The 26,086-nt window shown below is 37.7% G+C and overlaps 1 protein-coding gene across 2 annotated transcripts in view; it reads right to left on the bottom strand.

The window, feature by feature from the left end:
- The window catches only part of LOC306843585 (potassium voltage-gated channel subfamily KQT member 1-like), a 43,771-nt gene extending 18,702 nt beyond the window's left edge, over positions 1–25,069 (bottom strand). For both annotated transcript variants that reach the window (XR_013781850.1, XM_079375121.1), the window contains exons 1-10: positions 24,515–25,069; positions 20,313–20,403; positions 3,693–3,819; positions 3,521–3,599; positions 3,306–3,402; positions 2,065–2,205; positions 1,832–1,942; positions 1,650–1,745; positions 1,441–1,542; positions 321–459 (exon numbers count right to left, since the gene is read on the bottom strand). Coding sequence is in view for 1 of the 2 variants with exons in the window: in XM_079375121.1 (XP_079231247.1) it covers positions 321–459; positions 1,441–1,542; positions 1,650–1,745; positions 1,832–1,942; positions 2,065–2,205; positions 3,306–3,402; positions 3,521–3,599; positions 3,693–3,819; positions 20,313–20,403; positions 24,515–24,810 (1,279 nt within the window). In the remaining variant the exon portion in view is untranslated. The remainder of the gene's footprint in view (positions 1–320; positions 460–1,440; positions 1,543–1,649; positions 1,746–1,831; positions 1,943–2,064; positions 2,206–3,305; positions 3,403–3,520; positions 3,600–3,692; positions 3,820–20,312; positions 20,404–24,514) is intronic.
- Positions 25,070–26,086: the final 1,017 nt, after the last annotated feature.

Genomic DNA, 26,086 nt, shown 5'->3' with positions numbered 1-26,086 from the left:
GCTTTCAAAATGGCACATTTCAAATCAAATGTGTATTTATTTTATACTGTGATCAATATGAAGGTTTACAAACACAAAATGGTATGTGGTTCAATTAAAGAGTAAGTATTATAAATTTATCTGTGAAAAAAAAAAAAAAACAACAGGCATAGGGAATGGTAGTTAGCAAGTGAGTACAGACAAATAGACACTGACTGGAGCTCACCACATCTTCTGTGTGCGATTGCCCCTTCTGTGAGAATGGAGATTCTCACAGAAGGGGCAAGAGTGTGAAAGAGCGAGAGAAAAGATCATCAGTATCGTATTATTACTGGTAATACCTGACTGTTGAATACTGCACACTGTGTCTGGTCCACCATCCTTCCCATCATCTAAGGAGTCATAGGTTATGGAAGGTACGGGGGGAGAACTCAGTCCATCATCCCTGTCATTACTCTTCATTTTCTTCCTCATCTTCACCTACCCAAAGAAAAAATCAACAATTTCAAAAATAAAAAATCTAAGCACTTGAGAAACTTTAATGGTACTACTTATTCTTTGCTGGTACTCAAGTTTAAAACAAGACATAGACTATTATATAATTATTTCTTTGTATAAATGAAGATATCTGGCCCTCACAAGTATAGTTAAACAAGTACACACACACACACACACACAAACACAATGAAACACTAAAACCATTTAAAATTGTTTTTTGTCAACTGAAATAAAGCTGAAGTAAAATAAAATGATCAACATAAACAAAAGCATAAAACTAAAAATGTTGCTTTGGCAACTAATTGAAATAAAATAGAGTTGAAGTACTAAAATGGTTAAAACTGAAACTGAAATAAAAAACTATAAATTAGAGCTGAAATAGAAATATTTTTTGTTAAAAAGAACATATTACAAAATTACAAAAACAAACTAAAATGAAAACTAAACTAAAAATGAAAAATAAAGCTAATTCAAAAGATTAATAAATGTGACCCTGGACCAGAAAACCAGTCATAAGGATCAATTTGTTTCATTTATACATAATCTGAAAGCTGAATAAATAATCTTTCCATCGATGTATGGTTTGTTAGGACAATATTTGGCTGAAAAACAACTATTTGAAAATATTGAATCTGAGGGTCCAAAAAAATCTAAATATAGAGAAAATCACCTTTAATATCCTAATGATTTTTGGCATAAAAGAAAAATCAATAATTTTGAGCCACTCAATATAGTGTTGGCTATTGCTACAAATATACCCATGCTACTTCTGACTGGTTTGGTGGTCCAGGGTCACAAATACTGTAATTTTATATAAATTGTACTATAATACTTAGAAAAACAAGCATGAAAAAATTCTAACTACTACTCTTTTCACATAAGAGACAAAGTTTTGTGTTTGTAAATTGCTGTAGTGAGTCTGTTCGATCTGTGCATGCATGTTAAAGTAGGTAGGTAGCCTACCTTTAATTTAGGGCTGAACACTGAGCTGCTCATGTTCCTTTTCACAAATAAATTATAGGTGGCAGAATCACGGTTCTCTAAGGCAAAACACCTCCAGGATGCCTTTAGCATGAGAATAGAAGAAACAGATCAACTCTGGAAAGTCTGACCATCCTCTTGACTGACAAATAATAAGCAATATTATATCTATAGGCAACAGTAAGGCACACCTGTATCAGACCTGCAGCTGCTGGAATTTGCCTGTTGAAATGTTTTTGTCTCTGTTTCTGCTGCACCTTCAGAGCAAAACCAGAGCCTAGGATTCCCTGTGGGGAAATACTATCATTCTTCTCATACACTGGCCTGCTGTGTGAGGAACAATTGTTCTGGCTATTAATTCTCTGTAACTTACAGCAGGGAGGGCAAAAAAGGAGATGGCAAAGACAGAGAAACATGATGCAATGGTCTTCCCTATCCAAGTCTGAGGGACCTTGTCTCCATAGCCAATAGTGGTTACTGTCACCTGAGCATATGTACAGAAAGGACATTGACATGCAACACCCATTACCCAACATGATCCAGTTCATTGATGTATGCCTTCAATTATCCATGTAATAACCATTGTGTCAGTGAAAGTCTACCTACCACACCCCACCACAGAGCATCAGCATAGCTGCTAAACTCTGTAAAACCTCTATCATCCACTGCATCCTTCTCTGCCAGGTACACAAAGTAAGAAGAGAAGATGAGCCCAAGAAATCCGATATAAAGAGTTGTGATCAGTTCCTAGAAAGAGGAAATGCTGTTATACTCTATAATGTTAAAAATAACAATTCTTCAATTAAATTTTGCAGCTTTAGTGCTGCATAGAGATTCAGTTTGTATATTTGGGTGTGTTTCAGTTATAGTGTTTATTTTGATATCACTTTCCTATTTCATTATAAAACGCTAATAATGTAAATTACAGTATATGGGGAAATGTTTCATGTAAATTAATTCTGAATTATTTATTAAAAGTATCAGCTCATTCTGGCTTCACTTTTATGTTTTTATTCACTAAAAATCTACACTAAACTAATTCACTAAAATGGCTCACTTGTCCACGATTTAGAATACACTCATTGTGTAGTAGCCTGTGTTCGTTTTTAGGCAGATCCTGCAAGGACAACTCAATAGAAAGATGTTCATTGCCATTAATTAGTGGTACACTGTCTTTAATGTATCACATTCATATCATTCAGACTGCAAACTTACATTGACAGTAAAATATGATTCCTTTAGGTTTATCGCTAAAGAGTCCCGCTGCTGTTGAGAAGTAGTGCAGGAAACACTGATACTGAATTTAGTACTTCAAATATTAATTGAAAGCATTAATAACAAGGCACAGTCACCTTCAACAGAACACCGTTACATCTGCAGGAGACAAACTCTTTACAAATATATTTCAAGCAGCCACTGATATAGAGCAAACAGGATTTTATGAATCAGTATTAAGACCGTTCACATGAAGATCATTAAAATTAATATTTAACCCAGACTTAAATGGCAATAATCTCCTGTTGGTTCTAATAAGAACTTTTCATTTTAAGAGCGTGAAACCTAACTGATTCCTAAAACACTGGCATATTAATGGACTACTGATCAGGGAAATGGATCCTTTTCACAGACTAGGAATGCACATTTCAATGAGAATTAACTGTGAATTGAATATCGTTTTTTATACTATTGACAAACCATTGACAAATGGATTTTTTTCTACAACAATTCATCACATAAAACATTTTTAAAATGATAGGCTCTTTACTGACATCCATGGTTCCATGAAGAACCTTTTACATAATTCCAAACCCAGGAATGAGAAAAACAAAACAAAACATATGCTTCACCTGCCGATGAACGAAGACTACCGATCCAAGCAGCCGCCAGGTTCCTCCCTGTCGATCCACATGCAGCATTCGCAGGATTTGAAGGAAACGGACTCCTCTGTAAACAACATCATGTCATGACTTTAAAACAATGCAAAAGAGTTACATCTAAGTCTCATTAATCCTGTGTCATAAGGGACAAGACCCTGGACTTGTTATTATAACATTAACCTTACCTGACAGTAGAGGTGGCAAATACCTGACCTTTAGAGCCAATTGCCAATACAACAATGGAGGCCACCACTACAATCAGGTCTAGAAACATGGACAAGAAAAATATGTGGACAGGTCGATAACAGAAACCAGAAAACTCAACAGGCCATTTTGATAATGAATTTACACACTCACCAATAACAGAAATGGGCTTTCGGGCAAAGCGAAACCTGCCCTGAATTCCCACATATTTACTCCGGCATCCAGCTGACCACAGACGTACCACATACTCCACACCAAAGAACACTACCAGCACTAATTCCTGCAGAATGAAAGAGACAGACACACTACGCTTACACAAAAGAGCACTAAATGCATATATTAGTGATATTATGCGCTCATGACGAAGAGATATGATTGTAACTGAGACTTAATGTGAAATTTACTAGAACATAACAGTGTAAGTATAAAGAGTTAATTGATTCGACAGACATAATGCAAAATTCTGTGCTACAATATAACTCTGTAAGTACAGGGAGGTAATTTATTTGAGCAATGAGACGTCTGCTTTGAGAATGGGTTTAACAATACAGCTTTATTATGTGGAAAATGTGAATGGCTGTCACTGTAGTGCTCTTTGGCGATCTAGATATTCCTCATGAGGAATAGTATTGCCTTTTAAAAATATTTATGAGGTATGTCCAGGACAAAATCGTCCACTGTGTGCTGTGCACCTATTGCAACTCAATGCTGCAATCCCATGACCGTGATATATAACGACAGCTCAATAGACAAAGAACCCATTGAATTAATTGTATTTGTTGTTTGTATGGGATAAAAGATCATAGCTGAATAAATAATTTGGTCATGCATCATTTGGAACATAGTTTGCAATTCATAAAGCATATAATACTAATATACATGGGATGCGTGTAACAGATGCGTATTAACACTGACACGGGGCTGTGTGAAAACACAGGACGGCTGGTTCATGGTCATGGCCAACAACAGCAGTTGCCCTCGTCTCCTTCTTAAAGAAGAGAAAACAAAAGACGGCTGAGAGTCTGCTGAGCGCAGGCCCTTTGAGAGCTGCGAGGAACCAGACATGTATGAGTTATGAGGCTGGCCGTGAAACCCTCTGTCACATAAGCAGTCTGGAGAGCTGGATCCGGGTCTGAGAAGAGGCTAAGAAGGAGCTTGGTCAGCTGCCTAGGGACGGCTGCTGGCACAAAGCCGGAGAGTTCGCTTGCCTAGCCTGTCTAAAGCTCCTCCAAAAATGAAAAGAAATTGCAGGCACAGCCCTAGCCTGTGGGAACAGACAGAACATGAGGTGTGAAACAACACATAGAAGCAGAAAAGTGAGTTGAACCAGCTGAGGTCACAGCAGAGGAGAGAGACCGCAAGCAACTCGACTGAAAATAGGGCAACTCACTGTTTGTCAAGTCAAATGTAAGTTATATTGTTAGGAATATTTCAGAAAATTACAATAATCATTTCCCACTCCTCATTATTCATTTATGTTATCGAATAATATAAGAAATTTGAAACTGCCAATAGTTATATTATTCAATTATAAGTCAACTTTTACTCATGTTTTAAAGTTCTACTTTTTGTTTTAAAATAACATGAAATATTCCAAATATTTCAGAATAGTCTTTTCTAACTCTCTAATTAGATGTCCGATTAGCAGTTCCCCCTCCATGCTGCCGGTACTTGCTATCTAATTAAATCTAGTCTTGTGATCACACTGACCAGCTGGCATTCGAAAGGTCTGGGTGGATGGCCAGTGGGTGACAGAGGCCATGGGATCAGTTCTGGGGGAAGGGGTTGGTATAGGGTGAGAGGAAACAGGACCCCAGATGCAAGGGCCTCTCTCAGTTACCATGGCAATGAGATATCCCATCCAAAATGCAGCTGGAATGCGGTCACCAGGGTGAGCAGAGGAAGGGTTCACTGTAATAACAGCAAGGGCCAGCTGACCCTTGTCCTCAATCTTATAAGATTACATTAAATATTAAAAATGGATTTACTATGAACTTGTGACTTGGCATAGAGTGACTTCTACTGCTCTAGTCTTTCATGCTCTAGCCAAAGCAAACACTTGAAGTCTGATCATAAATAATACCCGGTGACATTAATTAAGCCTTCACACTCTTGAAAAGAAAGACAAAGTAAATAAACTACTGGTATGGCATTATGTAGTCTTTTAAGGACTTATTTGGAATCAGTGAGCTTTTATAGGGATAGTTCAACAAAAAATGAAAATTCTGTCATCATTTACTTACCCTAATGCCATTTCAGGTCTGTTCGACTATTCTGAAGAATATTGACAAAATAACTTTTATGTTCCTCAAAAGAACTCAAAGTCACAGGTTTGGAATGACATGAGCGCGAGTAAATGATAAATTAAAAATATTTCACTTTAACTCCTCTGACTGAAAAGTCACACATTAAAACAGTAAGAAGATACACAGATTTATCTGTATTCTCTATAGTCCTTTACATCCTGTCACACACAACAGAAAGGCATTAGCTACTGTGTTGGGGGAGGGTAACTGCCTGGATGCAGCATCTTATCAGTGCAAATGAGATAAAGGTGATTTGTTCTAACACCTCAAACAACACCAGCATTTGAAATGAATATTTAAAAACTCCAGGGGTTAGGACGTCCTTTCACTTCATAACAGTGAATATCACTTCAGGCAAATAATCACAACTCATGCCTATTCTCTGCGGAACATCTTTTGGAAAGCTGAAATGCACTGGATAATGTTTAGATTCTATTAGCTGCATGAATCACAAAAAGCCTAAAAGCTCCTCTGACCCAGGGTTGAAACATTACCGCAAATTGCTCGAATATAGCAATAAATGCTCATTGCACATTCATGGTGGTTTCAAATAGGAAACATTTCATCATTATATAGGCTTTTGTTCATTTACAGTTTTATTAGCCATTCATGGGGGGTCTCAGTTAACACAAGGCCCTCACTGACAAAGAGAGAGACATCTGTGTTCTGTCCAATTAAGGGAGGATTCTAACTGTAGCTGATAATTGCCTGGAAAAGGGGTTAGCACCTCGTGGCAGGACTACTGTCTTCACAACACCTCGAGACAGAGCTTGATGATGTGTTATCACACTTAGCATATGGAGGAAGTTTGATGACAGCTATGACGCTTCATATGGGAAGCATGTGAGAAGTGAGATCACAACCCTTGGGTGTGGGATTCTGCAAGGCGTGTGGTGCCGAGACAGTATAGTGTCCTGCGTGACTTCCACAACCCGTGTGTGGCGTAACGTCCTGTGTGACTTCTACCGCCTACCACTGTTACGCAGGTAATGATCAACTTTGGAGGCTTCACTCCAGAAGTGTGACACACACAATAGTCTTTATTGCTCACAGAATAGGCTCACTTAATAAGTGTCAGTGGCATGTTTGTGGCTGTAAGTATAGTGCTAATGTACAGTAGCTGTCCCTGCTCACCGTGAAACAATGTCAGGCTAATATAGAATTACAGGGCCTATCAAGACTATTAGTGGCTGACACTGGAAAAAGAGTTTAACAATTGATCTAAGATAATGATTAATCTGCATTTAGTAAGATTTGCCTGATAAGCTTTAGCTTCATTTACATAAGCACTTACTCAATGTAAAAAAAAAAAAAAGAGAATCTGGGGATCTAAAACATAATATTTACTAAACCAGTAGGTTAAATGATGTGTTCTATCTAGATTTGTTAAAAAATATATTAAAAATGAAATACAGTGACTTCATTGGAGGTGTTTTTTTTTATTTATTTCTGAATTAAGAGTTTCATTGTGGGACACTGTCCTGATATAATGAAGAAGAAAAAGAGCCTAATTACAAGAACGCAATTTCTTGTAAATTCTTTTTTGAATATATGTATTTTTGAGAATACCAAATATACACACACAAATACGAATAATATTTATTAACACACACAATACATATGAATATTTATTCATAAGGTAAAAAAGTCAGTAATATTTATTCATAAAGTCAGTGTACATACGAATTTCATTTTTTTATGTATCTCTTTTTTTCCCCCAACAAATCAACATGTACACTCACATGTGTTTCACAATATAAATACAAAGACTACATTTCAAAGAACTTATATATATATATATATATATATATATATATATATATATATATATATATAATATATGTTTATTTTTTACTTTCTTAATCATGGATACTCTTATATGTCTGTGACCCATAAACATTTAAGCGTTGTAAAGAACTTTTGATCGTGGCTTAGTGAGCAGTTTGAATGTCATGAAAAGATGTAAAAAGGGGCAAGTCTGCTTTTGTTTGGCTCAACAGCTGTGAGACGCAATGTAGAGGGCCGTGCCTCATTAAAATAGGGTGTGAACTTGGTGGGGGGTAGGGATGACACGGTGTTTGGGTCTAAACGAAGGTTTCAGCCCTTAAAACAAGGGTTCTATTTCCTGTGAGAACACTAGGGGTGTGCTCAAAATATCGATTCTTAGATACATACCGATATAATAAAAAAAGATACAGTATCGATATTCTAGCCCTTAGTATCGATACTCCGCCCAGCCATTAGGGGGCGCTGCGGCGCCCGCGAGTTTCAAAAAAACTCATGGAAAATGTTAAAGCAAGATGTAGCATTTAAGCGATTTATTAGTGAAATATGTAATGGCAGTACATGGTGTCACAAAAAAGAATTCTAAGAAGATTTAATAAGAAGTTAAGAATAATAAGAAGAAGATTTTGTGCTTGTGTGAGCTCAGACTGTACCCTTGGAAAGTTAAATGTTGACTTGTGGTAATTTCCAGATTAATAAAATTTGTGTACAATTAATCAGAGCACTTAAAGTTGCAAATATTTAAGCAAAATGCACTTTGTTATAATGCACTTTTGTCTTCAATAAATTGAAGAAAAATGCAGAGTTCTGTTTGTTGAGTAAATGTGTTCAGCATTAACTAATTGGCTCTGGCCCATGTATTTTTATTGAATCGTATCGAATCGTGTCACATTGTATCAAATCGTTTCGAGACAGCTCTGTATCGAGGTATGTATCGAATCGTGACCTGTGTATCGAGGTATGTATCGTATCGCCAGGTTCTCCAAGGTATACAGCCCTAGAGAACACCCTTCTCCCTCAAGTTAGTATCCTGTCGTGCTAAAAGTATGCTATTTGATTTTTGATAGTTACCCTTAAGACACAATAGACAACACCTGTTGCAAGCTTGGTTAAGCTTAGAGCTTCTGTAGCCAGATAGCTAATCTAAAAGGGCCTTTTCTGCATCAAGCCCTAGATTGTGGATTTAACTTGTGATGCGAGGCATCAGCTAATGAACACAGTGCATATATTTAATCCCATTAGCCGGTGGTCGGATTGACCTCTGACATGCAGTCCTCTGACATGCAGTCACTAGTTATAATCTCTATCCCTCCCTTTCTCCTTTTTCTGCTGGCCTTAGACAATTAATTCTCTTTTGTCTCTGTTCTTCGACCTGTAAACAGGCAGCGTAAGCTTGCAAACAGGCATATTACATGCTGGGGAATATTGACTAATCTAGACATATGGCATTGAGGCTCTGGACCTTTGACACAAAAGCTAGCTATTGTTTTTGAATCTGGTATTGATTATGTTCATATTTAACATTGCCTCTGTCAGGAGGAAATGCTTCGATGAGCACATTAATTACTTGACAGACTGTGATCTGAATATTGATCAAAACAAAGCCTCAGATGCGCTAACAAGGCCTGAAGCAATTAATGCTTTAGCAGAAACACTGTCATGGATTACTGAACAAAGTAAACAGAATGATTTAAGAGTGCCAGCTCAAGCTGCCATTCTAGGCGACAGAACACCTTCATCTTCTGTGAACTGAGCTCCTTCTCTGAAATAGACTTTGTGGTGTCAGTTACAATGTTGAGAGTATTAGCAGGCCTTAAATTCATCAAGGCAGTGGTTCTCAAAATGAAAAGTGTAAAGATGAATGCCCACGTTCTCAAATCGTATTCACGTTTGCACATTTAAATTATGCCATGTGCCCAATTTCATATTCCCTTTCTCCTTCTAATTGTGTTGACAGGCCACATGGCCAGTGGTCAGTTTAAAGGCAGAGGAAAGAATTTTCAGTAAATAACAACTTTTCCTCACAACATATGACTTCAGAATACCTGGAATATAGGGCACAGATAGTTTATTATATTTTTAGACTTTTGAAACTTGACAATTAAAATAATCCCATCTATCGTTCTTGTGTTCCACAGATTACAAAAAAAAAAATCTAAAATAAGTAAAAGATGACAGTTTACATTTTTTGGGACAATTTCCCTGCTAGAAAAACCAGCATAGACCAGCATAATTCCCATGCTGGTTAATGCTGGTTTATGCTGGACTATGCTGGTAAATGCTGGTTTGGTGCTGGTTTAGCTGGTGGACCAGCAAGACAATGCTGGTCTACCAGCATGGTCTTGCTGGTGATGCTGGTCTACCAGCCTGGTCTTGCTGGTGATGCTGGTCTACCAGCATGGTCTTGCTGGTGATGCTGGTCTACCAGCCTGGTCTTGCTGGTGATGCTGGTCTACCAGCCTGGTCTTGCTGGTGATGCTGGTCTACCAGCTTGGTCTTGCTGGTGATGCTGGTCTACCAGCTTGGTCTTGCTGGTGATGCTGGTCTACCAGCATGGTTTTGCTAGTGAGTCTCATTAACCCTTTAAACATCTCCTGCACAAAATTTGTGTAGCGCCCCCTGCCCTCTCGAGAGTTACAGCTCTCAAGCTTCTCAAGTCTGTTAGGGTGGAGCACCAAGTTATGGTGATATGTCTCTCGGCAAGCAAAATGTAAAACCTAGAATGTTTCTGTCTATTTTATCTTATTTATTTTTTATTTATAATAATTAGGTATAATTTTAAAGCTTAGAAATTCAGCTTTCGAATGCATCCAACCATTTTGATAAACTCCTAACCAGTGATGCCTAGTCAGTCTAAACCGAAGTGTACCGCCGATGGGCGCCCCTAGCGAAGAAAAAAATTATAATCATAATTTTTAAAAGCAATGCCTTGATCAACACAAAATAGGAGTCATTGGAAAGCTTGGGGTCTGACCTTTACAATGCATTTGGCCACTTTGATTCATTCCTAAGTAGTGCTGAGTTATTTGCGGATAAATAGAAAAAATGTTTTCATAATTGATGAAAAATGTTTTTTGTGCCATGTACTCTAATATATCAGAAACATACAACTCAGATAGTCATGTGTCATTTGAAAGGTCTCATTGAGTCGAATAAAACAAGTATAATTGTTTGGGGTTTTGACTAAATTTGAGTGAGACATTACTTCTATTTCAAAACTGTAAAGGGCTAAGAGAAAGGCTACCTTGTTTCCAAATGCTGTAACTTTTGTTTACTTCATGATACTTCACAGTTTAATTCACATACAGCACACATGTTGGGAAACATCACCAAAAAAAAAAAAAAATTCTTTCATGAGATATTGAACATCAAATAAGAATAATATGAAAAATGTTCCTTGACCCCACTATTTATTTTTTACATTTTATCACCTATTTCTCAAAATGAGAATATTCAAATGCAAAGTTTTTTTCCCCCTAAAAATATAGAAAGATTTCTATCAAACGATACCTACTTTTTAACTCTCCTTGCTACGGCCTTGAAGTTATGAGTCATTATTTTTGTATATGGCACTCAGAAAACAGTTTTTAAAATTCCTTCAGGGAGTCAAGAGCTAAACAAAAAGGCATATTTTGTTATAAAATACTGTAACTTTTGGATACTTTATGCAATCACCAAAAATTTGAAACAGATACAGCTAACATGCTGGGGAGCATCATCAAAAAATAATTTTCCTCCTACCTTATTTATATCCTGAGATACTGAATGTCAAATAAGGCAGATATGAAAAATTTCTCCAGCACTCAAATTTTTCTTACATTTTCATCAGCTATTTCTCAGGAGGAGAATGTCCTAATGAAATAATTGTTTAAAGTTTTCTATAAAACGATACCAACCTCTTTACTCTCCTTGCTACAGTCTTCGAGTTACGAGTCATTATGTTTGTGTATGTCACTCAGAAAAAACAAATGCCCTCAGGACTTAAAGGGTTAATGCACATTTATGCAGCCAGCACTTGGTCCATTTAATAAGTTGCTTGTTTATTGCTAAGTTTAAAGTACTGAAATAGAAGACAATGAAATAGAAATTAGGCTAGCAATGTCAAGGAGTTCTTTAAGGGAAGTACATTAATATATTGTAAATACTTGGCCTGCAATACAACACATACCATTATCTCAATTTTCATATAAATTAATTACAATAAATATAAAAATAAACTGAAGATTATAGAACATTAACGTCTGTTTGAAATAAGTTTTATTATCGCAACAAAAACATTTGCACGTTACATTCACATTTATAGGAATTGCTTGATAGCATTGCTATCATGACAATATATACACAGTACATTCAATATTCATAAAATAAATTATCATGCTTCCCTTGATACTTTGTGTGCAAGATGAATACATGCCTCTTCAACCATCTATATTTTCTAGCCTTTGTGGCAATATGGCCTGCAACAGTCAGTTAACAAACACTGTACACCAATATAACAGATTACATTAACAGTGTTCCTACAAGCATCCTCTGACAATGTATTGTGGAGGATGTTTAATCAAAAAGTACATTGCAGTAACTTTGGAAAGCAGTTTGTTTATCATTTTCAGTTTCAATGTCAGTTGCAACCCGTAAGGCCCCATTACACTGAGCATGTTTAAGGCATAGCACTGAATTGTGGGAGGAGTGCAAAGGCATTGTTAGGTGACTGACAGTTGGAGCATGAAATTCTTGCTTGAATCATCGGTACAAAGAATGAATTTAATAATTCAAATATACAACTATGTGGACATAAAATCATCAGAATACTACAAAAATAAAATATATAAATAAAAAAATACTTACAGAACCAGTGGCCCTTTCCATTTTATAATTCTATAATTCCATTCTATAATTCCAGACACATCAGCATCTCATAACATCAGTCATCATCAAACTGGAGAAATAATGACCCTTGAAAGACCACCTCATCTGTCAAACATGGTGATTATAGTTTCACTTGTGATTTCACTTGACTGAATAAACTTAATCTTAGGACTTCTGTGTGTTGATATGTGCAGGCTGTTTAACATGTCCCTGACTCTGACACCTAACAACCAAAAGAGCCATAGAGCCAATATACTGTATATAAGAGTGGAACAAATGTCAACTTTATCATTCTTTGTGAAGTGGTGACTTCATATACAGTACATCCCAGCACAGCTCTGCCTAGCTTCAATCTGAAGCCAAAATAACTGCAAGTACCTGTGAGAGGTGTGCAGGGTCTTTCCATGAATGGAACTGGTTCAGGTGTCATTAGATGACCTAAATGTGAACTTGGGTCATGTGAAAACTTGAAGTGGTGTCACAAGTGTTTGATAGTGATGATAAGCCCTGTCTGTTTTTTTTCCTTTTCTGTTTTTCTCTGGCCTTGGGTGCGAATGTCTTCCTAGATATTTCTTCTTTGTTTCCAGATATTCGTTGAGCCTTTTCTTCAGGGTCCTTGTTCTGTCAGCGAAGTAGCGTTTCCCAATGGCGTCACATGCGATGTCACACTCCAGTCTTCCTCTCAAAGGGGGTCTTGTCTTGAGGGTATCCCCAGCTGAGATCTTAAGATGTTCAGTGTGTTGTGGCTGTAATAACCTGGCTAGTTGTTTTGACAGTCAACCTTGTGGGATACTTCTGGTGGTGCCTGTTGAGTTAGCAGTGTTCATCCTTACCTTAAATAAAGTCAGGATTCTCATTATCCACTTGTTGTATCTGTTGGTCACTGAGACCTGCTGAAAACTAGAGGAAGGTGCAGCAGGTCTCAGTGACCAACAGATACAACAAGTGGATAATGAGAATCCTGACTTGATTCAAAGGGGTAGTTCACTCAAAAATGAAAATTCTGTCATTAATTACTCCACCCTCATGTCATTCCAAACCCGTAAGACCTTATTTCATCTTCGGAACACAGTTTAAGATATTTTTGATGAAATCCGAGAACACTCCCATAGATAGCAAGGTTCCTTACACAATCAAGGCACAGAAAAGTACCAAGATGATCGACAAAGTAATCCATGTGACATCAGTGGTTCAACTGTAATGTTACGCAGCTACGAGAATATTTTTTGCGCAAAGAAAACAAAAATAACGACTTTGTTCACGACAGTACCATGACGCAAGCGTGTGGCGGCACTGACCCAGATCTGGAGTGATGACAGTGAACACAAGGCAGAGGGCACGCGCATGTGTTCAACTTCATCACGCCAGATCTGGGTCAGCGCCAGCGCCGCTACACGCTTGCGTCATGGTACTGTCATGAACGCACGTCCACAATTGACGCAGTAGAGACGAAAATTTGGAATAAACTCATTATTTTTGTTTTCTTTGCGCAAAAAATATTCTCGTAGCTTCGTAATGTTACAGTTGAACCACTGATGTCACATGGATTACTTTGTCGATGATCTTGGTAATTTTCTGTGCCTCGATCGTGGTAGTACCCTTGCTCTCTATGGGAGGGTCAAAGTGCTCATGGATTTCATAAAAAAAATATCATAATTTGTGTTCCGAAGATGATCGAAGGTCTTACGGGTTTGGAACGACATGAGGGTGAGTAATTAATGACAGAATTTTCATTTTTGGGTGAACTATCCCTTTAAGGTAAGGATAAACACTGCTAACTCAACAGGCACCACCAGAAACATCCCACTGAGGTTCCCACAAGGTTGACTGTCAAAACATCTAGCCAGGGTCTTACAGCTACAACATACTGAACAGTCGTGGCCTAATGGTTAGAGAGTCGGACTCGTAATCGAAAGGTTGCGGGTTCGAGTCCCCGGCCGGCAGGAATTGTAGGTGGGGGGAGTGAATGTCCAGCGCTCTCTCCACCCTCAATACCACGACTGAGGTGCCCTTGAGCAAGGCACCGAACCCCCAACTGCTCCCCGGGCGCTGCAGCATGGCTGCCCACTGCTCTGGGTGTGTGTTCACGGTGTGTGTGTGTGTGCATTTGTTCACTACTCACTGCTGTGTGTGTGCACTTGGATGGGTTAAACGCAGAGCACCAATTTCGAGTATGGGTCACCATACTTGACAATACGTCACAACTTTTTTTTTTTTTTTAAACAACACTTGTGTGTGATTGGTAGAAGAGCTCACCATGTTGGCCGTGTCATCTGGATCCAGTTGTAGATCAAGATCGCCAGATGAAGACATGGTCTGCACAGGATCAAGAAGAACAGTACTAAATGTAGTAAAGCCCTAATTATGTCATTCCTTAATTTAAAAAGTAGATAAATCCTTCACCTCATCATCTGCAGTGCTCAGGTGTGGACTGATTCTGTCCCCTTGACTTATGTGGTCACCAGTGAAAGCCAAAGCCTGAACAACCAGGAGTAACTTTTAGACAACAATTTCTACAACAACATGCCACAAGCCTGCAGGGGCCCATTTCAGAAAGGAGGTTAAGTAAAAACTCTGAGCATGTTAACCCTGAAATGAGGGAAACTCTGGGTTTTCCATTTTTGGCTGTCCCAGACGAAAGATTGGCATTGTGAAACAATCATGGCGAATCAGAAAATGCCACAAAAAAAAAATCACGATGCCAGTCTTTTGTCTGGGACAGCCGAAAATCGTGCAGTGTGTCTCGGGCTTAAGTCAACTCAGAGTTCAAGTTTTAACTCAGAGTTGGTTGAACCTCCTTATTGAAATGGGCCCCAGATGTGGTTGTAGAAGAGCTCACCATGTTGGCTGTGTCATCTGGATCCAATTGTAGATCAAGATCGCCAGATGAAGACATGGTCTGCACAGGATCAAGACGAGATGGCACAAGCACAGGGAAAAAAAACTGTACTTAATGTAGTAAAGGCCAATCATAATTGTCTTTTAAATTAAAAATTACTCTCTCACCTCAACATCTGCAGTGTGTGATCCTGAACCATCTGCCACCTTTAAAGAACATCTTCAGGTAAGACTGAATCATACTGAATCATTCTCTGAATACAATATAATTATATAATATAATTGATACACTCTAAGGATTAAAACATATTTCTCATGAACTGACTTACATCCAAATATCCTCTTTTCAGTCTTGCACGGGGAAATGTAACTGTGCTCTTAGGCTCTAAGTACAATTTGTACTTGCGTTTTGACATTCTAAAATTAAAAAGGACATAGAAATAATTATTAACAGACATATTCTTGAATAATACGATGTTGAATTTACACAGTAATTATGTTTCTAAACGCTATGCCTCATACAACCAAAATAAACTATTGGTTAACATTGTTGGAAATGTCTTCTAATCCTTCTGCCTGTATAAATTGAACTATTAGATTTATCAGTTATTTGCCAATTGGATGACTTGGATTATTGCACCAATAAGAAGTGTGATATACACTTGGTTGCCAGATTATTGTGCGCAGCCTCAATTCAACAGTTCTGTATCCTCCTCCATAAGGTTATGAGACTCTATAACATATACTGCTATTGTTGAAACTGCTTTAGAGAGTTGTTTATTCAACTTTATAATCATTGTGGAACTGTTGTGTTATACATATGTGCTTCTGTTATGTTAAAGTCAAGTAAACCCTTTAACTTTATCATTTTATAGTGGGATCTAAGACACACTATACAGTATATGACTGTTGTCTGTAACCAAGGCAACAGTGCATCTCGCGCTTCCCGCCGTTAAAGCTAAATTCGCTCGTGAGGTAACGTTAAAATTACTCGACATTTAACAGGATTGGACAACTTTACCCAACAAATCTGCTTTATACTATAATTCAACTATAAAATAGAATTGAAAATATGTTCGCCTATGTGAAATATATAGAGGACGGGTGTAAAGAAATCGTCCCCATATCCTACATTAAGGATTTTGACCATAATGCTAGTGACCTCACTCAGACTTACTGGGTGCGCTGGCAGGATAAATTTTTCAAGGGACAAATTTTGCTGCTAAAGGGTGAGTCATGATAACGTTAGCTCCAATAGTTCGTTAATAACATAATGTAAAAAAAAAAAGAAAAAAAAAAGTCCAACTTAGAAATATTATAACGTTAATGAAGTGTATTAAATGGGATGCGAGTTTTGGCTAACGCGCTAGCCGTTAGCTAGTTCAATTAATTGTGGAAAGCTAGTAAGTTAACGTTAAACATTATTTTCTTAGGACAGATGACAGTGTATAATGTTATAGCAGGTGCTTTGAAGTACTTACATTCAGTGTTATTAATATTCCAGAGTCCAGAGAGGAGATCGAGGAGGAACTGACTAAGGGGAAGCGGGTCCGTGTGAGACTCCTGAAGGAGTCCACGCCTCCACGGTCGCGCTCCGAGAAGGAGGAAGCCAAAACAATAAATGTAACGTTGATATTGATGTTATATTTCCAATGTTAGCTAACTTAATAGTAGTGTAAAATTGGTAAATTAATGTTATTGGCTGCTGCCTTCTGATCTGTTCCCGTTTTCCTGTTAAAATGTTGTATAGATATCCGTTTCAAATTAAGCCCTCTATGTAATAGCTGTAATTACAGCTATTGCCATCTTGTGGCACTTGCATGTAACTACAGAATAAAACGTATAGTGAAAATACTACAATACATTGAAGGCTCAAATATGGAAAAGAAAAAAGAAAAACATGTGCTCTATGAACCATGTGTGTACTGCAATGTATTTAGTGTTTCTGCCCACATACAGGTTATCAAATTATCACCATTATCAGGTGATAATATCAGGCTCCTCCAATCATGGTATTAATCTATCCAATAACATATATTTATTTTACATTGTGTTGTTTGTTTTGTTAGGTTGTATGGGAGTCTTGCATTACACTGTGATGCCTTTTCTTAATTATGCATTTATCCATGTTTTCAGACAAATCAGAAAAAAGCTGCAGAAGAGGCCAAACGAAATAACCTCTTGGCCTTGCTAAAAGAGAGAAAAATTAGAAGAAAACAGTCTCCACTCTGCCCAACTCCAAGCAAGAGAATGAGAGCTCATACCCTGTCTGATTCATTGTCAGAAGAGGATGATGATGATGGTGGGGTTGTACCAGAAAAACAACTTGAGGAGGCAAGACAGAAGCAACTGCTCCACCTAAAAAAAATAAACAATATGTCCCTGCAACTGCAGGAAACTAAAAACAAGTAAGGGATTTTTGAATAGCCTTTAGACATATTTATGCTTTTCTGTCAATGTGTTCTGAGAATTGATCTTTAGCCCAATGTTTGATTTAACCTGCTTGTCATAGCACCATAGCAGAACTTGATGCATATACTGTACATGTGTGTAGGTGTACTACTATAAGTAGCTACACTGCAAAAAAGAGAAAAAGTCAAAAAGATTATTTTGCTTACCCCATTGGCAGATTATTTGCTTGTTTTAAGGAAAAACTCACTTAATTTTGAGAATTTAGATATTTAAGAATTTTTAGATATTTGGACTAGAAACAAGACAAAAACTCTAATATATATCATAAAATATTTTTATTTGTTTCTTATAATGTCAGCTAGTCATGGCAGACAGTATGTCCTTCTGTTATAGGTTAGAGGAGCAGGAGAAGATCAGAGCAGAAGTTGAGGCGGAGAATAAAGAACTACGTTCTCTAAACATGCAATTGCAGCAACAACTGCTGAAGACACTGAACTCCTCATCAGCAGCAAAGTGCAGTGGTGTGGACGTGATATAAAATCTCTTTGATCATAAAGCCTAATGTTACAGCTAATAACTTTTAGATACAAGTTATTATATATATACATGTTATAAATTTTTTTGAACCTCTAATTCTAGCACTCTCTATTCTAATTCTATTTTTGTCAAAGATCCTGGACCACCAAGCCCTAAGGAGACCTTACAAAGTAAGAGTAACAAATAAATTACTTACAGATATCTGAAACCTATATGTATATTGAGTATATTTACAATGTTTTGTATATAGTTGCAGAGTCTAGCTGTTTCAATAAGGTGGAACCATCTGTATCTCCAAAAGGAGATGAGGTACAGCATTTCCCTCATCATCTGTGTGCATGGATTAATATAAGAACCCCAACTACACTTAAAGTTTTTATGAATATTGTATGCATATGTACATTCTAGTATCTTGATTATTTTTGTTTTTAATTCTGTCAGATTCACTTGGGGGGAGACGTTCGAGTGCGCAGAGAGGCCTGGTCAAGGATACAAAACAACACGCGGGATTCCTTATTTGTGAAGGAGTTGGCGGTGGCAATCTGGGGCACTAAGACTCTGGGGGAAAGAAGTCTCACAGGGAAGGAATGCTCCACCACCAAAACCACCAAGCAGCGTTTAACCCCCCAGAAACTTCAGACATTAAAAGGTAGCAGTAGCCAGGGTTATGGAGTAATACATTTTTCTTTGTTCTGGTGCGACAGAAGAATCACTGTTTATCTGTACATTTCTTTTTAGTCTGCTTCAAGGAGTGGCTTGTCAGAAAGAATGTGGATGAGACAGAGTTGCAGGCCAGATGGGGAAAGGCTGGACGGTTCATCACGGAAAAAATAATGGACATTAACAAACAAAAAAATAAATAAAATTGAAGCACTTAAGATAAATTGTTGTTGATGTGTTTTATTGTAATTTGCTTGTTGAGCCAGATGAGTGTTGTTTTTTGTTAAATATGTGTTATTATTGTGTTTATGTTTACTTGTCATTATTAAATGAACTTGTTACGTATATTAATGAAAGCTTGTATTTTCATGATTTTCATCATACCAAAATTCAATGTTGCTGTCCAGCATTCCACCCTGGTGAACAGGCTACCGTCCTCAACATCTATATTGACCAGCACAGTTTCCAGCATCCCATGCTGGTCACCAGCATCCCACCAGCATTCCATGCTGGTCACCAGCATACCACCAGCATCCCATGCTGGTCACCAGCATACCACCAGCATCCCATGCTGGTCACCAGCATACCACCAGCATTCCATGCTGGTCACCAGCATCCCACCAGCATCCCATGCTGGTGACCAGCATACCACCAGCATCCCATGCTGGTCACCAGCATCCCACCAGCATCCCATGCTGGTGACCAGCATACCACCAGCATCCCATGCTGGTCACCAGCATACCACCAGCATCCCATGCTGGTCACCAGCATCCCACCAGCATCCCATGCTGGTCACCAGCATACCACCAGCATCCCATGCTGGTCACCAGCATACCAGCACCAAAACACAACATATGCTGGTCTTGCTGGTATGACCAGCTATGCTGGTCTATGCTGGTTTTTCCAGCAGGGTTGCCCTTTAATGTTGCTCGTATGATAAATTGCATAAATTGTTTCTTTTTCCTACATTAGATGGGGCAAAGTCGTTCTAGTTTCAAGACGGGAGTAACCAAAAATGTAAAGCGACCACATCAAATAGAACATAACAATTGATGAACTTCTGCCCTCTGCTGGACAAGGCCGATGGCAACAGACACAAGATAAACCATAAGCTGTATGCAAATGTGAACATTATCAATACCAACTTCAAAAACAATAGCTGCTTTTGTCCAGAGCCCAATGCCATATGTCCAGATTGGTCAATGATCCCTATGCATTATGCCTGTTTGCTAATTATGCTGCCTGTTTACAGTTCAAGAAACAAGGGCATCAATCAGGTCACCAAGGACACTTATAGATTTCATCAGGCAGCAAAATATTCAATTTAACAATATTTAACACACTGTAAGTCTAAAGCTTCGAGACTCACCACCCAGAATAGTGTTTTATTAGCCAGAGTTTGATACTCATCAATGGTGGACAGCACACTGAGTATCAGGCAAGAAAGCACAATGAGGAATCTGCAGAGAGAAAGGAAGATATGTCATTTTAACATTTATAATAATAATAAAACCTTTCAGATTGTTCAGAGGACATTCAAAAGTAAACATTACATATAATGTTTGCAAAATGATGTTCCCATAACCAGGAAAAAACATTTTTAGAATATTTGAAAAATAACTGGATATTTTGAATGTTCTGAGAAATTATCAAAACATTCTTAGAACATATTTGTTGTTAGCTGGAATCAGCCTGAACATATCGGTTTAGGAAATGTATCTTTTCTCATATCCACTGACTAAATTACTCTATTCTAAGAAAACAGATTTTTTTTTGAGAGAGAGAGAAACAAAACAATATTGCACGTGTTGTAAAGGGTGCAGAAGCCCCTGTAACAGTACTGTAGGTTTAACACATCATGGCAAGGTCATTGTGTGCTCTCAGCCTAAAGCAAACAAAGGCTTTGTTGTAACTCCTGAGACAAAAGAAAAAGTTCTTCTTTTGGTGAGAAAAGAGAGTTTGCTCACAGACAGCTATGTAATTAATCTAACAAATCCTACAAACAACATGATTTCTCATGTGCTTTAAACTTATTTGTTTATTTGTTTTACCAAATTAATCAGTCTAACAGCATATTAAGGAGAGCACAAAACATCTATTTGGTGTATAAATCTTGTAATTAAAAATGTATGTTAATTTAATCTGAACTGCACATCGCTAATACGCAGCAACAGCACAATATCCAGTACATGCTTTGTTCATTTGTAAATGCTATTTCTCAGTGTTTGTTTTTTGGAGTGATGCTTAACCCATTACAACAGCTCTATCAGCTCAATAATTCATCAGTCTGACTGCATTAACAATAAAAATGAAACACCAAGAGGTATGAAACCCAGCTGCCACAGACAAACAGTGCCCAGCTGTTGCCTGTCATCACAAATTCAAAGGGAGGGGCTTGAAATGTAAGTAAACATACAAACATAACCTTGGGGTAGGATGGCTGCCTGACAAATATCTATCTTATTATGTAATCATTATTGCTGAATGACCTTGAACCTGCCACAAGCAGTCTGTGAGAGAAGTTACATGTCAATAAACATGCCGCAGGCTACTGTGCAATGCAACGAATAATTGATCTACCAATCCACGGCGGTTAGTCAGGGATGATAAACACGGCAAACGATTGTGTTGCTTACAGCAATTAGAGGTAAAATCAACAGAAAATAATCAGAGCAATGAGAAATAGTATTTTGATGAGTGGAGCTAAACAGAATCAAATATGCAGCAGGCTATTTTAACTATTCATACCTGCAGAAACCACTGACATTTGTAGTATTTAACCAAGTGAAAAGGAAAGTCTGGGGAAACAATGCAACAGACAGAATCAATTGATGTGTGTGCAAACTGCACTAAAGACTGCCACCCTCAAATCAGGCTGTTCAATCATTTGCTGAATCAAGTGAACCAAAACTTGGGTACATCCTTTGTTATTAATGACAATGGATGTACCCAGTTTTGGTTCAAAGTTTCTACGTTTTAAGTAAATTCTAAGTTTGAATTGGCAAATTTGGCTTTTCTGGTTAAAAATTATTATATTAATTTCTTCACTGAAGAGTCAAATATCTGCCTCAATTCAAATTTAGTTGTAACTGAATTCAGAATGCCTTTTAAATTCCAATTAAATTCCAATTGAATTTGAATTGAGGCAGACATTTGATTCTTCAATGAAGAAATGCATATAAACATTTTTAAATGGGAAAGTCAAATTTGCCAATACAAACTTAGAATTTTGGCTTAATAAAGCCTTGTTTGAAAGTTTTGAAATAGTTTTAAAAACCTTGAAGTTCGACAGTTTGAAATATCTAGATTCACAGACAAATAGACAGCCAGATAGATAGATAGACAGACAAACAGAAATAGTTCTGCATACAGGCGGAGAGATAGATACAGAAATAGTTACACAGACGGACGGACGGACGGACGGACGGACGGACGGACGGACAGATAGATAGATAGATAGATAGATAGATAGATAGATAGATAGATAGATAGATAGATAGATAGATAGATAGATAGATAGATAGATAGATAGATAGATAGATAGATAGATAGATAGATAGATAGATAGATAGATAGATAGAAAGAAAATGACATTCTTGAAATATCACTCATGTGAACCTGACATGGTCTTGGACTGTTTTGTAACTGAACTCTATATAGTGTGATTAAATCATTTGTTTCTACCTTTCTTCAACATTTCTCTGTTGTGCTTAGTAAAGGCTGCATGACATCGAGGAACATTTACATGTTGCACATGTACACAAACAAGGGTCACGGTTTGATAAGTGCCTTCCTTTCCCCCATGGCTTTGCAGGCTTTGAAGCAGTGATAAGCTTGTGCACATTCTTGGCTAACATAGCCTGCCTCCTACACTCACACAACAGAAGAACGCTTCCGTATTCAGGCGAGACTCTTCAATTTCCTGCTGCAGCTAACAGTGTGGTCAAGTGGTCGACTACTGCTCAAGGCCCTGGGCTAGTAATGCAACAGGTGGGGATGAATTATGCACTGAGGAGCCCAGAGATCCCAGTTGTGCCCTTAAGCGATGCAATTAACCTCAATTTGCTCTATAGGGACCATCACAATATTAGTACACCATAAATCACGTTGAATAAAATGCATGTGCTACATGACAAGCCACCAGTTAATTACAGACTAACCTCCAACCCTCGGCCACATGCTCACCATTCTTACAAACGCATTAAACCAAGTATCAGTCAAACGATCCATGATTAGTGAAGCCTTTAACACAGTTTCTACAGGACGATGCTGCATCTGACACCCTCACAGTCAGATTCCCATGTTCTCCTGGCATCTCTGCCCAACACCACTGAGTCACAGGGTTACCAAACCCACAGGGCCCCTGCTGAACAGAGTCACCTCTGCAGCCAAGTTTAGCCGCCTGCTATCACCTCCTCTCCTGCTAGAGATAGCATGAAAGGTCCAACGAGTCCAGTCATTTTGAGAAATACAAAACAACTACATTCTGTTGTAAAGCATCCTTTCAGGTTATTCGTTACACTGTAAAGATGATCTTAGATTAAAAAATGGTGTACGGTGACCCATACTCTGCATCTGTGCTCTGCATTTAACCCATCCAAGTGTACACACAGTAGTGAACATACACCTGGAGCAGTGGGCAGCCAATGCTGTGGTGCCCAGGGAGCAGTTGGGGGTTCGATGCCTTGCTCAAGCGTCTCACCTCAGTCGTTGGTTATTCATCCTCCCACACCTACAATCCCTGCCGGACCTGAGACTCAAACCCACAACCTTCGGGTTACAAGTCCAACTCTCTATCCATTAGGCCACGACTGCCCTAATCAAGTACTAGATACTGTCAGCGACTGCAATCATTTTTATTTACTTGCTATTCCAAAATTCTTGCAATTTACAGAATATCAAAGCTGCTTCTATATTACAACATAACCTGATATATATATTTTTTTACTTTATGCGTTTACTTTTTTAGTAAGTGTAGTGAAGACAGAAACGCAAGGCTTCGCAAGAGGATTGGGATAAGGACATACCAGCTTTTTTATGCTTTTTCTGTGCACAGGCCACTGCACCACAATTCTTACTGCATTTTCTGACTTTTTAAAATCAAACCAACAAGCATTGTAGTTTAGTTGGATTGCTGCATGTTTTGAGTTTAAATAAAATGGTTTATTTCCATTTTTCCAGCGTATCACTTAATACAACAGTTGTTTAATATTTAAAACCTTCACAGGAAAAAACAAAACAAAACAAAAAAACATCAGCGAGTTCTATATAGAACTCAATAATAAATGACATTAATTGCAATAAATTAATTATTCATTGTTTTGGAAGATAACTTAATTTCTGTATGCTGAAAGGCTGCACTAAAGGGAAAATTATTTTATGCAGAATGAAAAGTGACCTTGAACAATCATCTTGCATAACACTGTACTCTTATCGCACATTAATAAAAGCAGTGCCTCTTGCAACAATAAACCATTTTTTAAAATATATATATATATTTCTGAATAGAAAAACATGTTGATGTTGAAGACTATTTCTCATTCTCTAAAGCAATCAGAGTTAAATACTCACACTGTAAAATGATACACAAAGCATTTCCAACCCGATGGTCTCTCCAAAAAATTATATACACGTCCTTGAAAGTAGGATCTAGAAGGAGTGGGACGGGTGGCGCTGTACACGGACATGCGGGGATGGAGGTGAGATGCCTGGCGTTGAGTGATCACTACCGGCTCCGCGGACGCCGAGGGACTCCTGCCGAACCACGAGCTGTCATTTCGCATATGCAGAGCTTCGCTCATCTCCAGTTCTGTTGGTCCAATAGTCCACGAAGGCTCTGTCGCTGTACTGTGAGGTGGAGAGGTCATGCTGCTACCGAGAAGACACTTTCACGGATGATCCCTCACAAAGTTCAAAAGTACACCAACTTTTGGTGTGATGGCAACTTGACTTATGTTGGGTTTATCCTTTGCTTCGCCTGCGCTCAAAAAAGTAAAAAGCACTTTTTGCATTGCTTCATTGGTGTTTCAGGATGAACAGCAGCATCTGAGAGTGAAGTGCAGCTGGCAAGACAGGAGGCAGCATAACGGCATCAGCAGCGGCACTTGACTGTGTCTGCATGAAACTACAAGCATAAATACTCATAACTCAACAGTGAGTGACGTCCCAGGAAGCACATAGCCACGTGCCATCTCCAGCAAAGGTAAATAATTTTTGTTTAAAAAAAGATCAATATAAATACATATTACATTTATATAAATTGAATTCTATGAAATAAATGTTTAATATTAATAAATAAATAATAAATCATATTTTTTAGCATTAATTAGTAACATTTTCAAACATAATATTTCAAAGTATATATTTTATATTTATTTATTAAAAAAATAAATTAATAGCTTTTGAGAAATGGAATTAAAACGATTAAGTCATAGCAAATTTCATAGCAATATATCAACTTATATTGTAGGCTATTATTATATGAATTAATGTTATTATATCAGTATTCAAAAATAATATACATGGTCGCCCCCCATGTCCGGTGCCATATTGATGTCACATGACCAGCTGTGTAGTACATTCAACTTTAGTTAGTTACGACTGCTACTAAAACACCTTTTTTTGCAACTACCATGCTACAGATTGACAGATTGAAGAAAAGAAAAAAAAAAGAAAAGGGTAAATGGATTTATGTATGTTATGTATGTGATGGACTGCATTCATGCATCAATATAGTTGTCAGTATAAAGTCAAAATTTCTCGTATTATTGGAATAAATGAGAGCCAGCTGAACATAAACCAAAAATAAACCTTAAAGCCTAAGTGTAAGATCATTTGTCTAATAAATGAAACTGTTAGGGAGTATTTGTGTTTGCAAAAAGGTGAAGGTGCTGTTTCATTCAGCATGACCTTGAATCTGTGCCTCACCTTGAGAACTCAGGAAGGTATTGATTCACTCAGACGCAGGTTTCAAATACTGTCATGTGGCAGTGAAGTGATGACAGATACTGTTGTCAAGTAGATATTAAGATTGAGATGTGAGAGTGGAGATCATCTTAACATAGTGTGGCTTATCCTCAAATATGTTCAGCACAGTAGACAATGACCAGACTTGCTATAAGGTCAGATAAATTTATGGTTTAG

This window comes from Barbus barbus, assembly GCF_936440315.1.
Source record: "Barbus barbus genome assembly, chromosome: 2".
NCBI classification, from domain to species: Eukaryota; Metazoa; Chordata; class Actinopteri; order Cypriniformes; family Cyprinidae; genus Barbus; species Barbus barbus.
The sequence above is the reverse complement of the archived record's forward strand: the minus strand, read 5'-3'. Positions and strand labels throughout refer to the sequence as shown.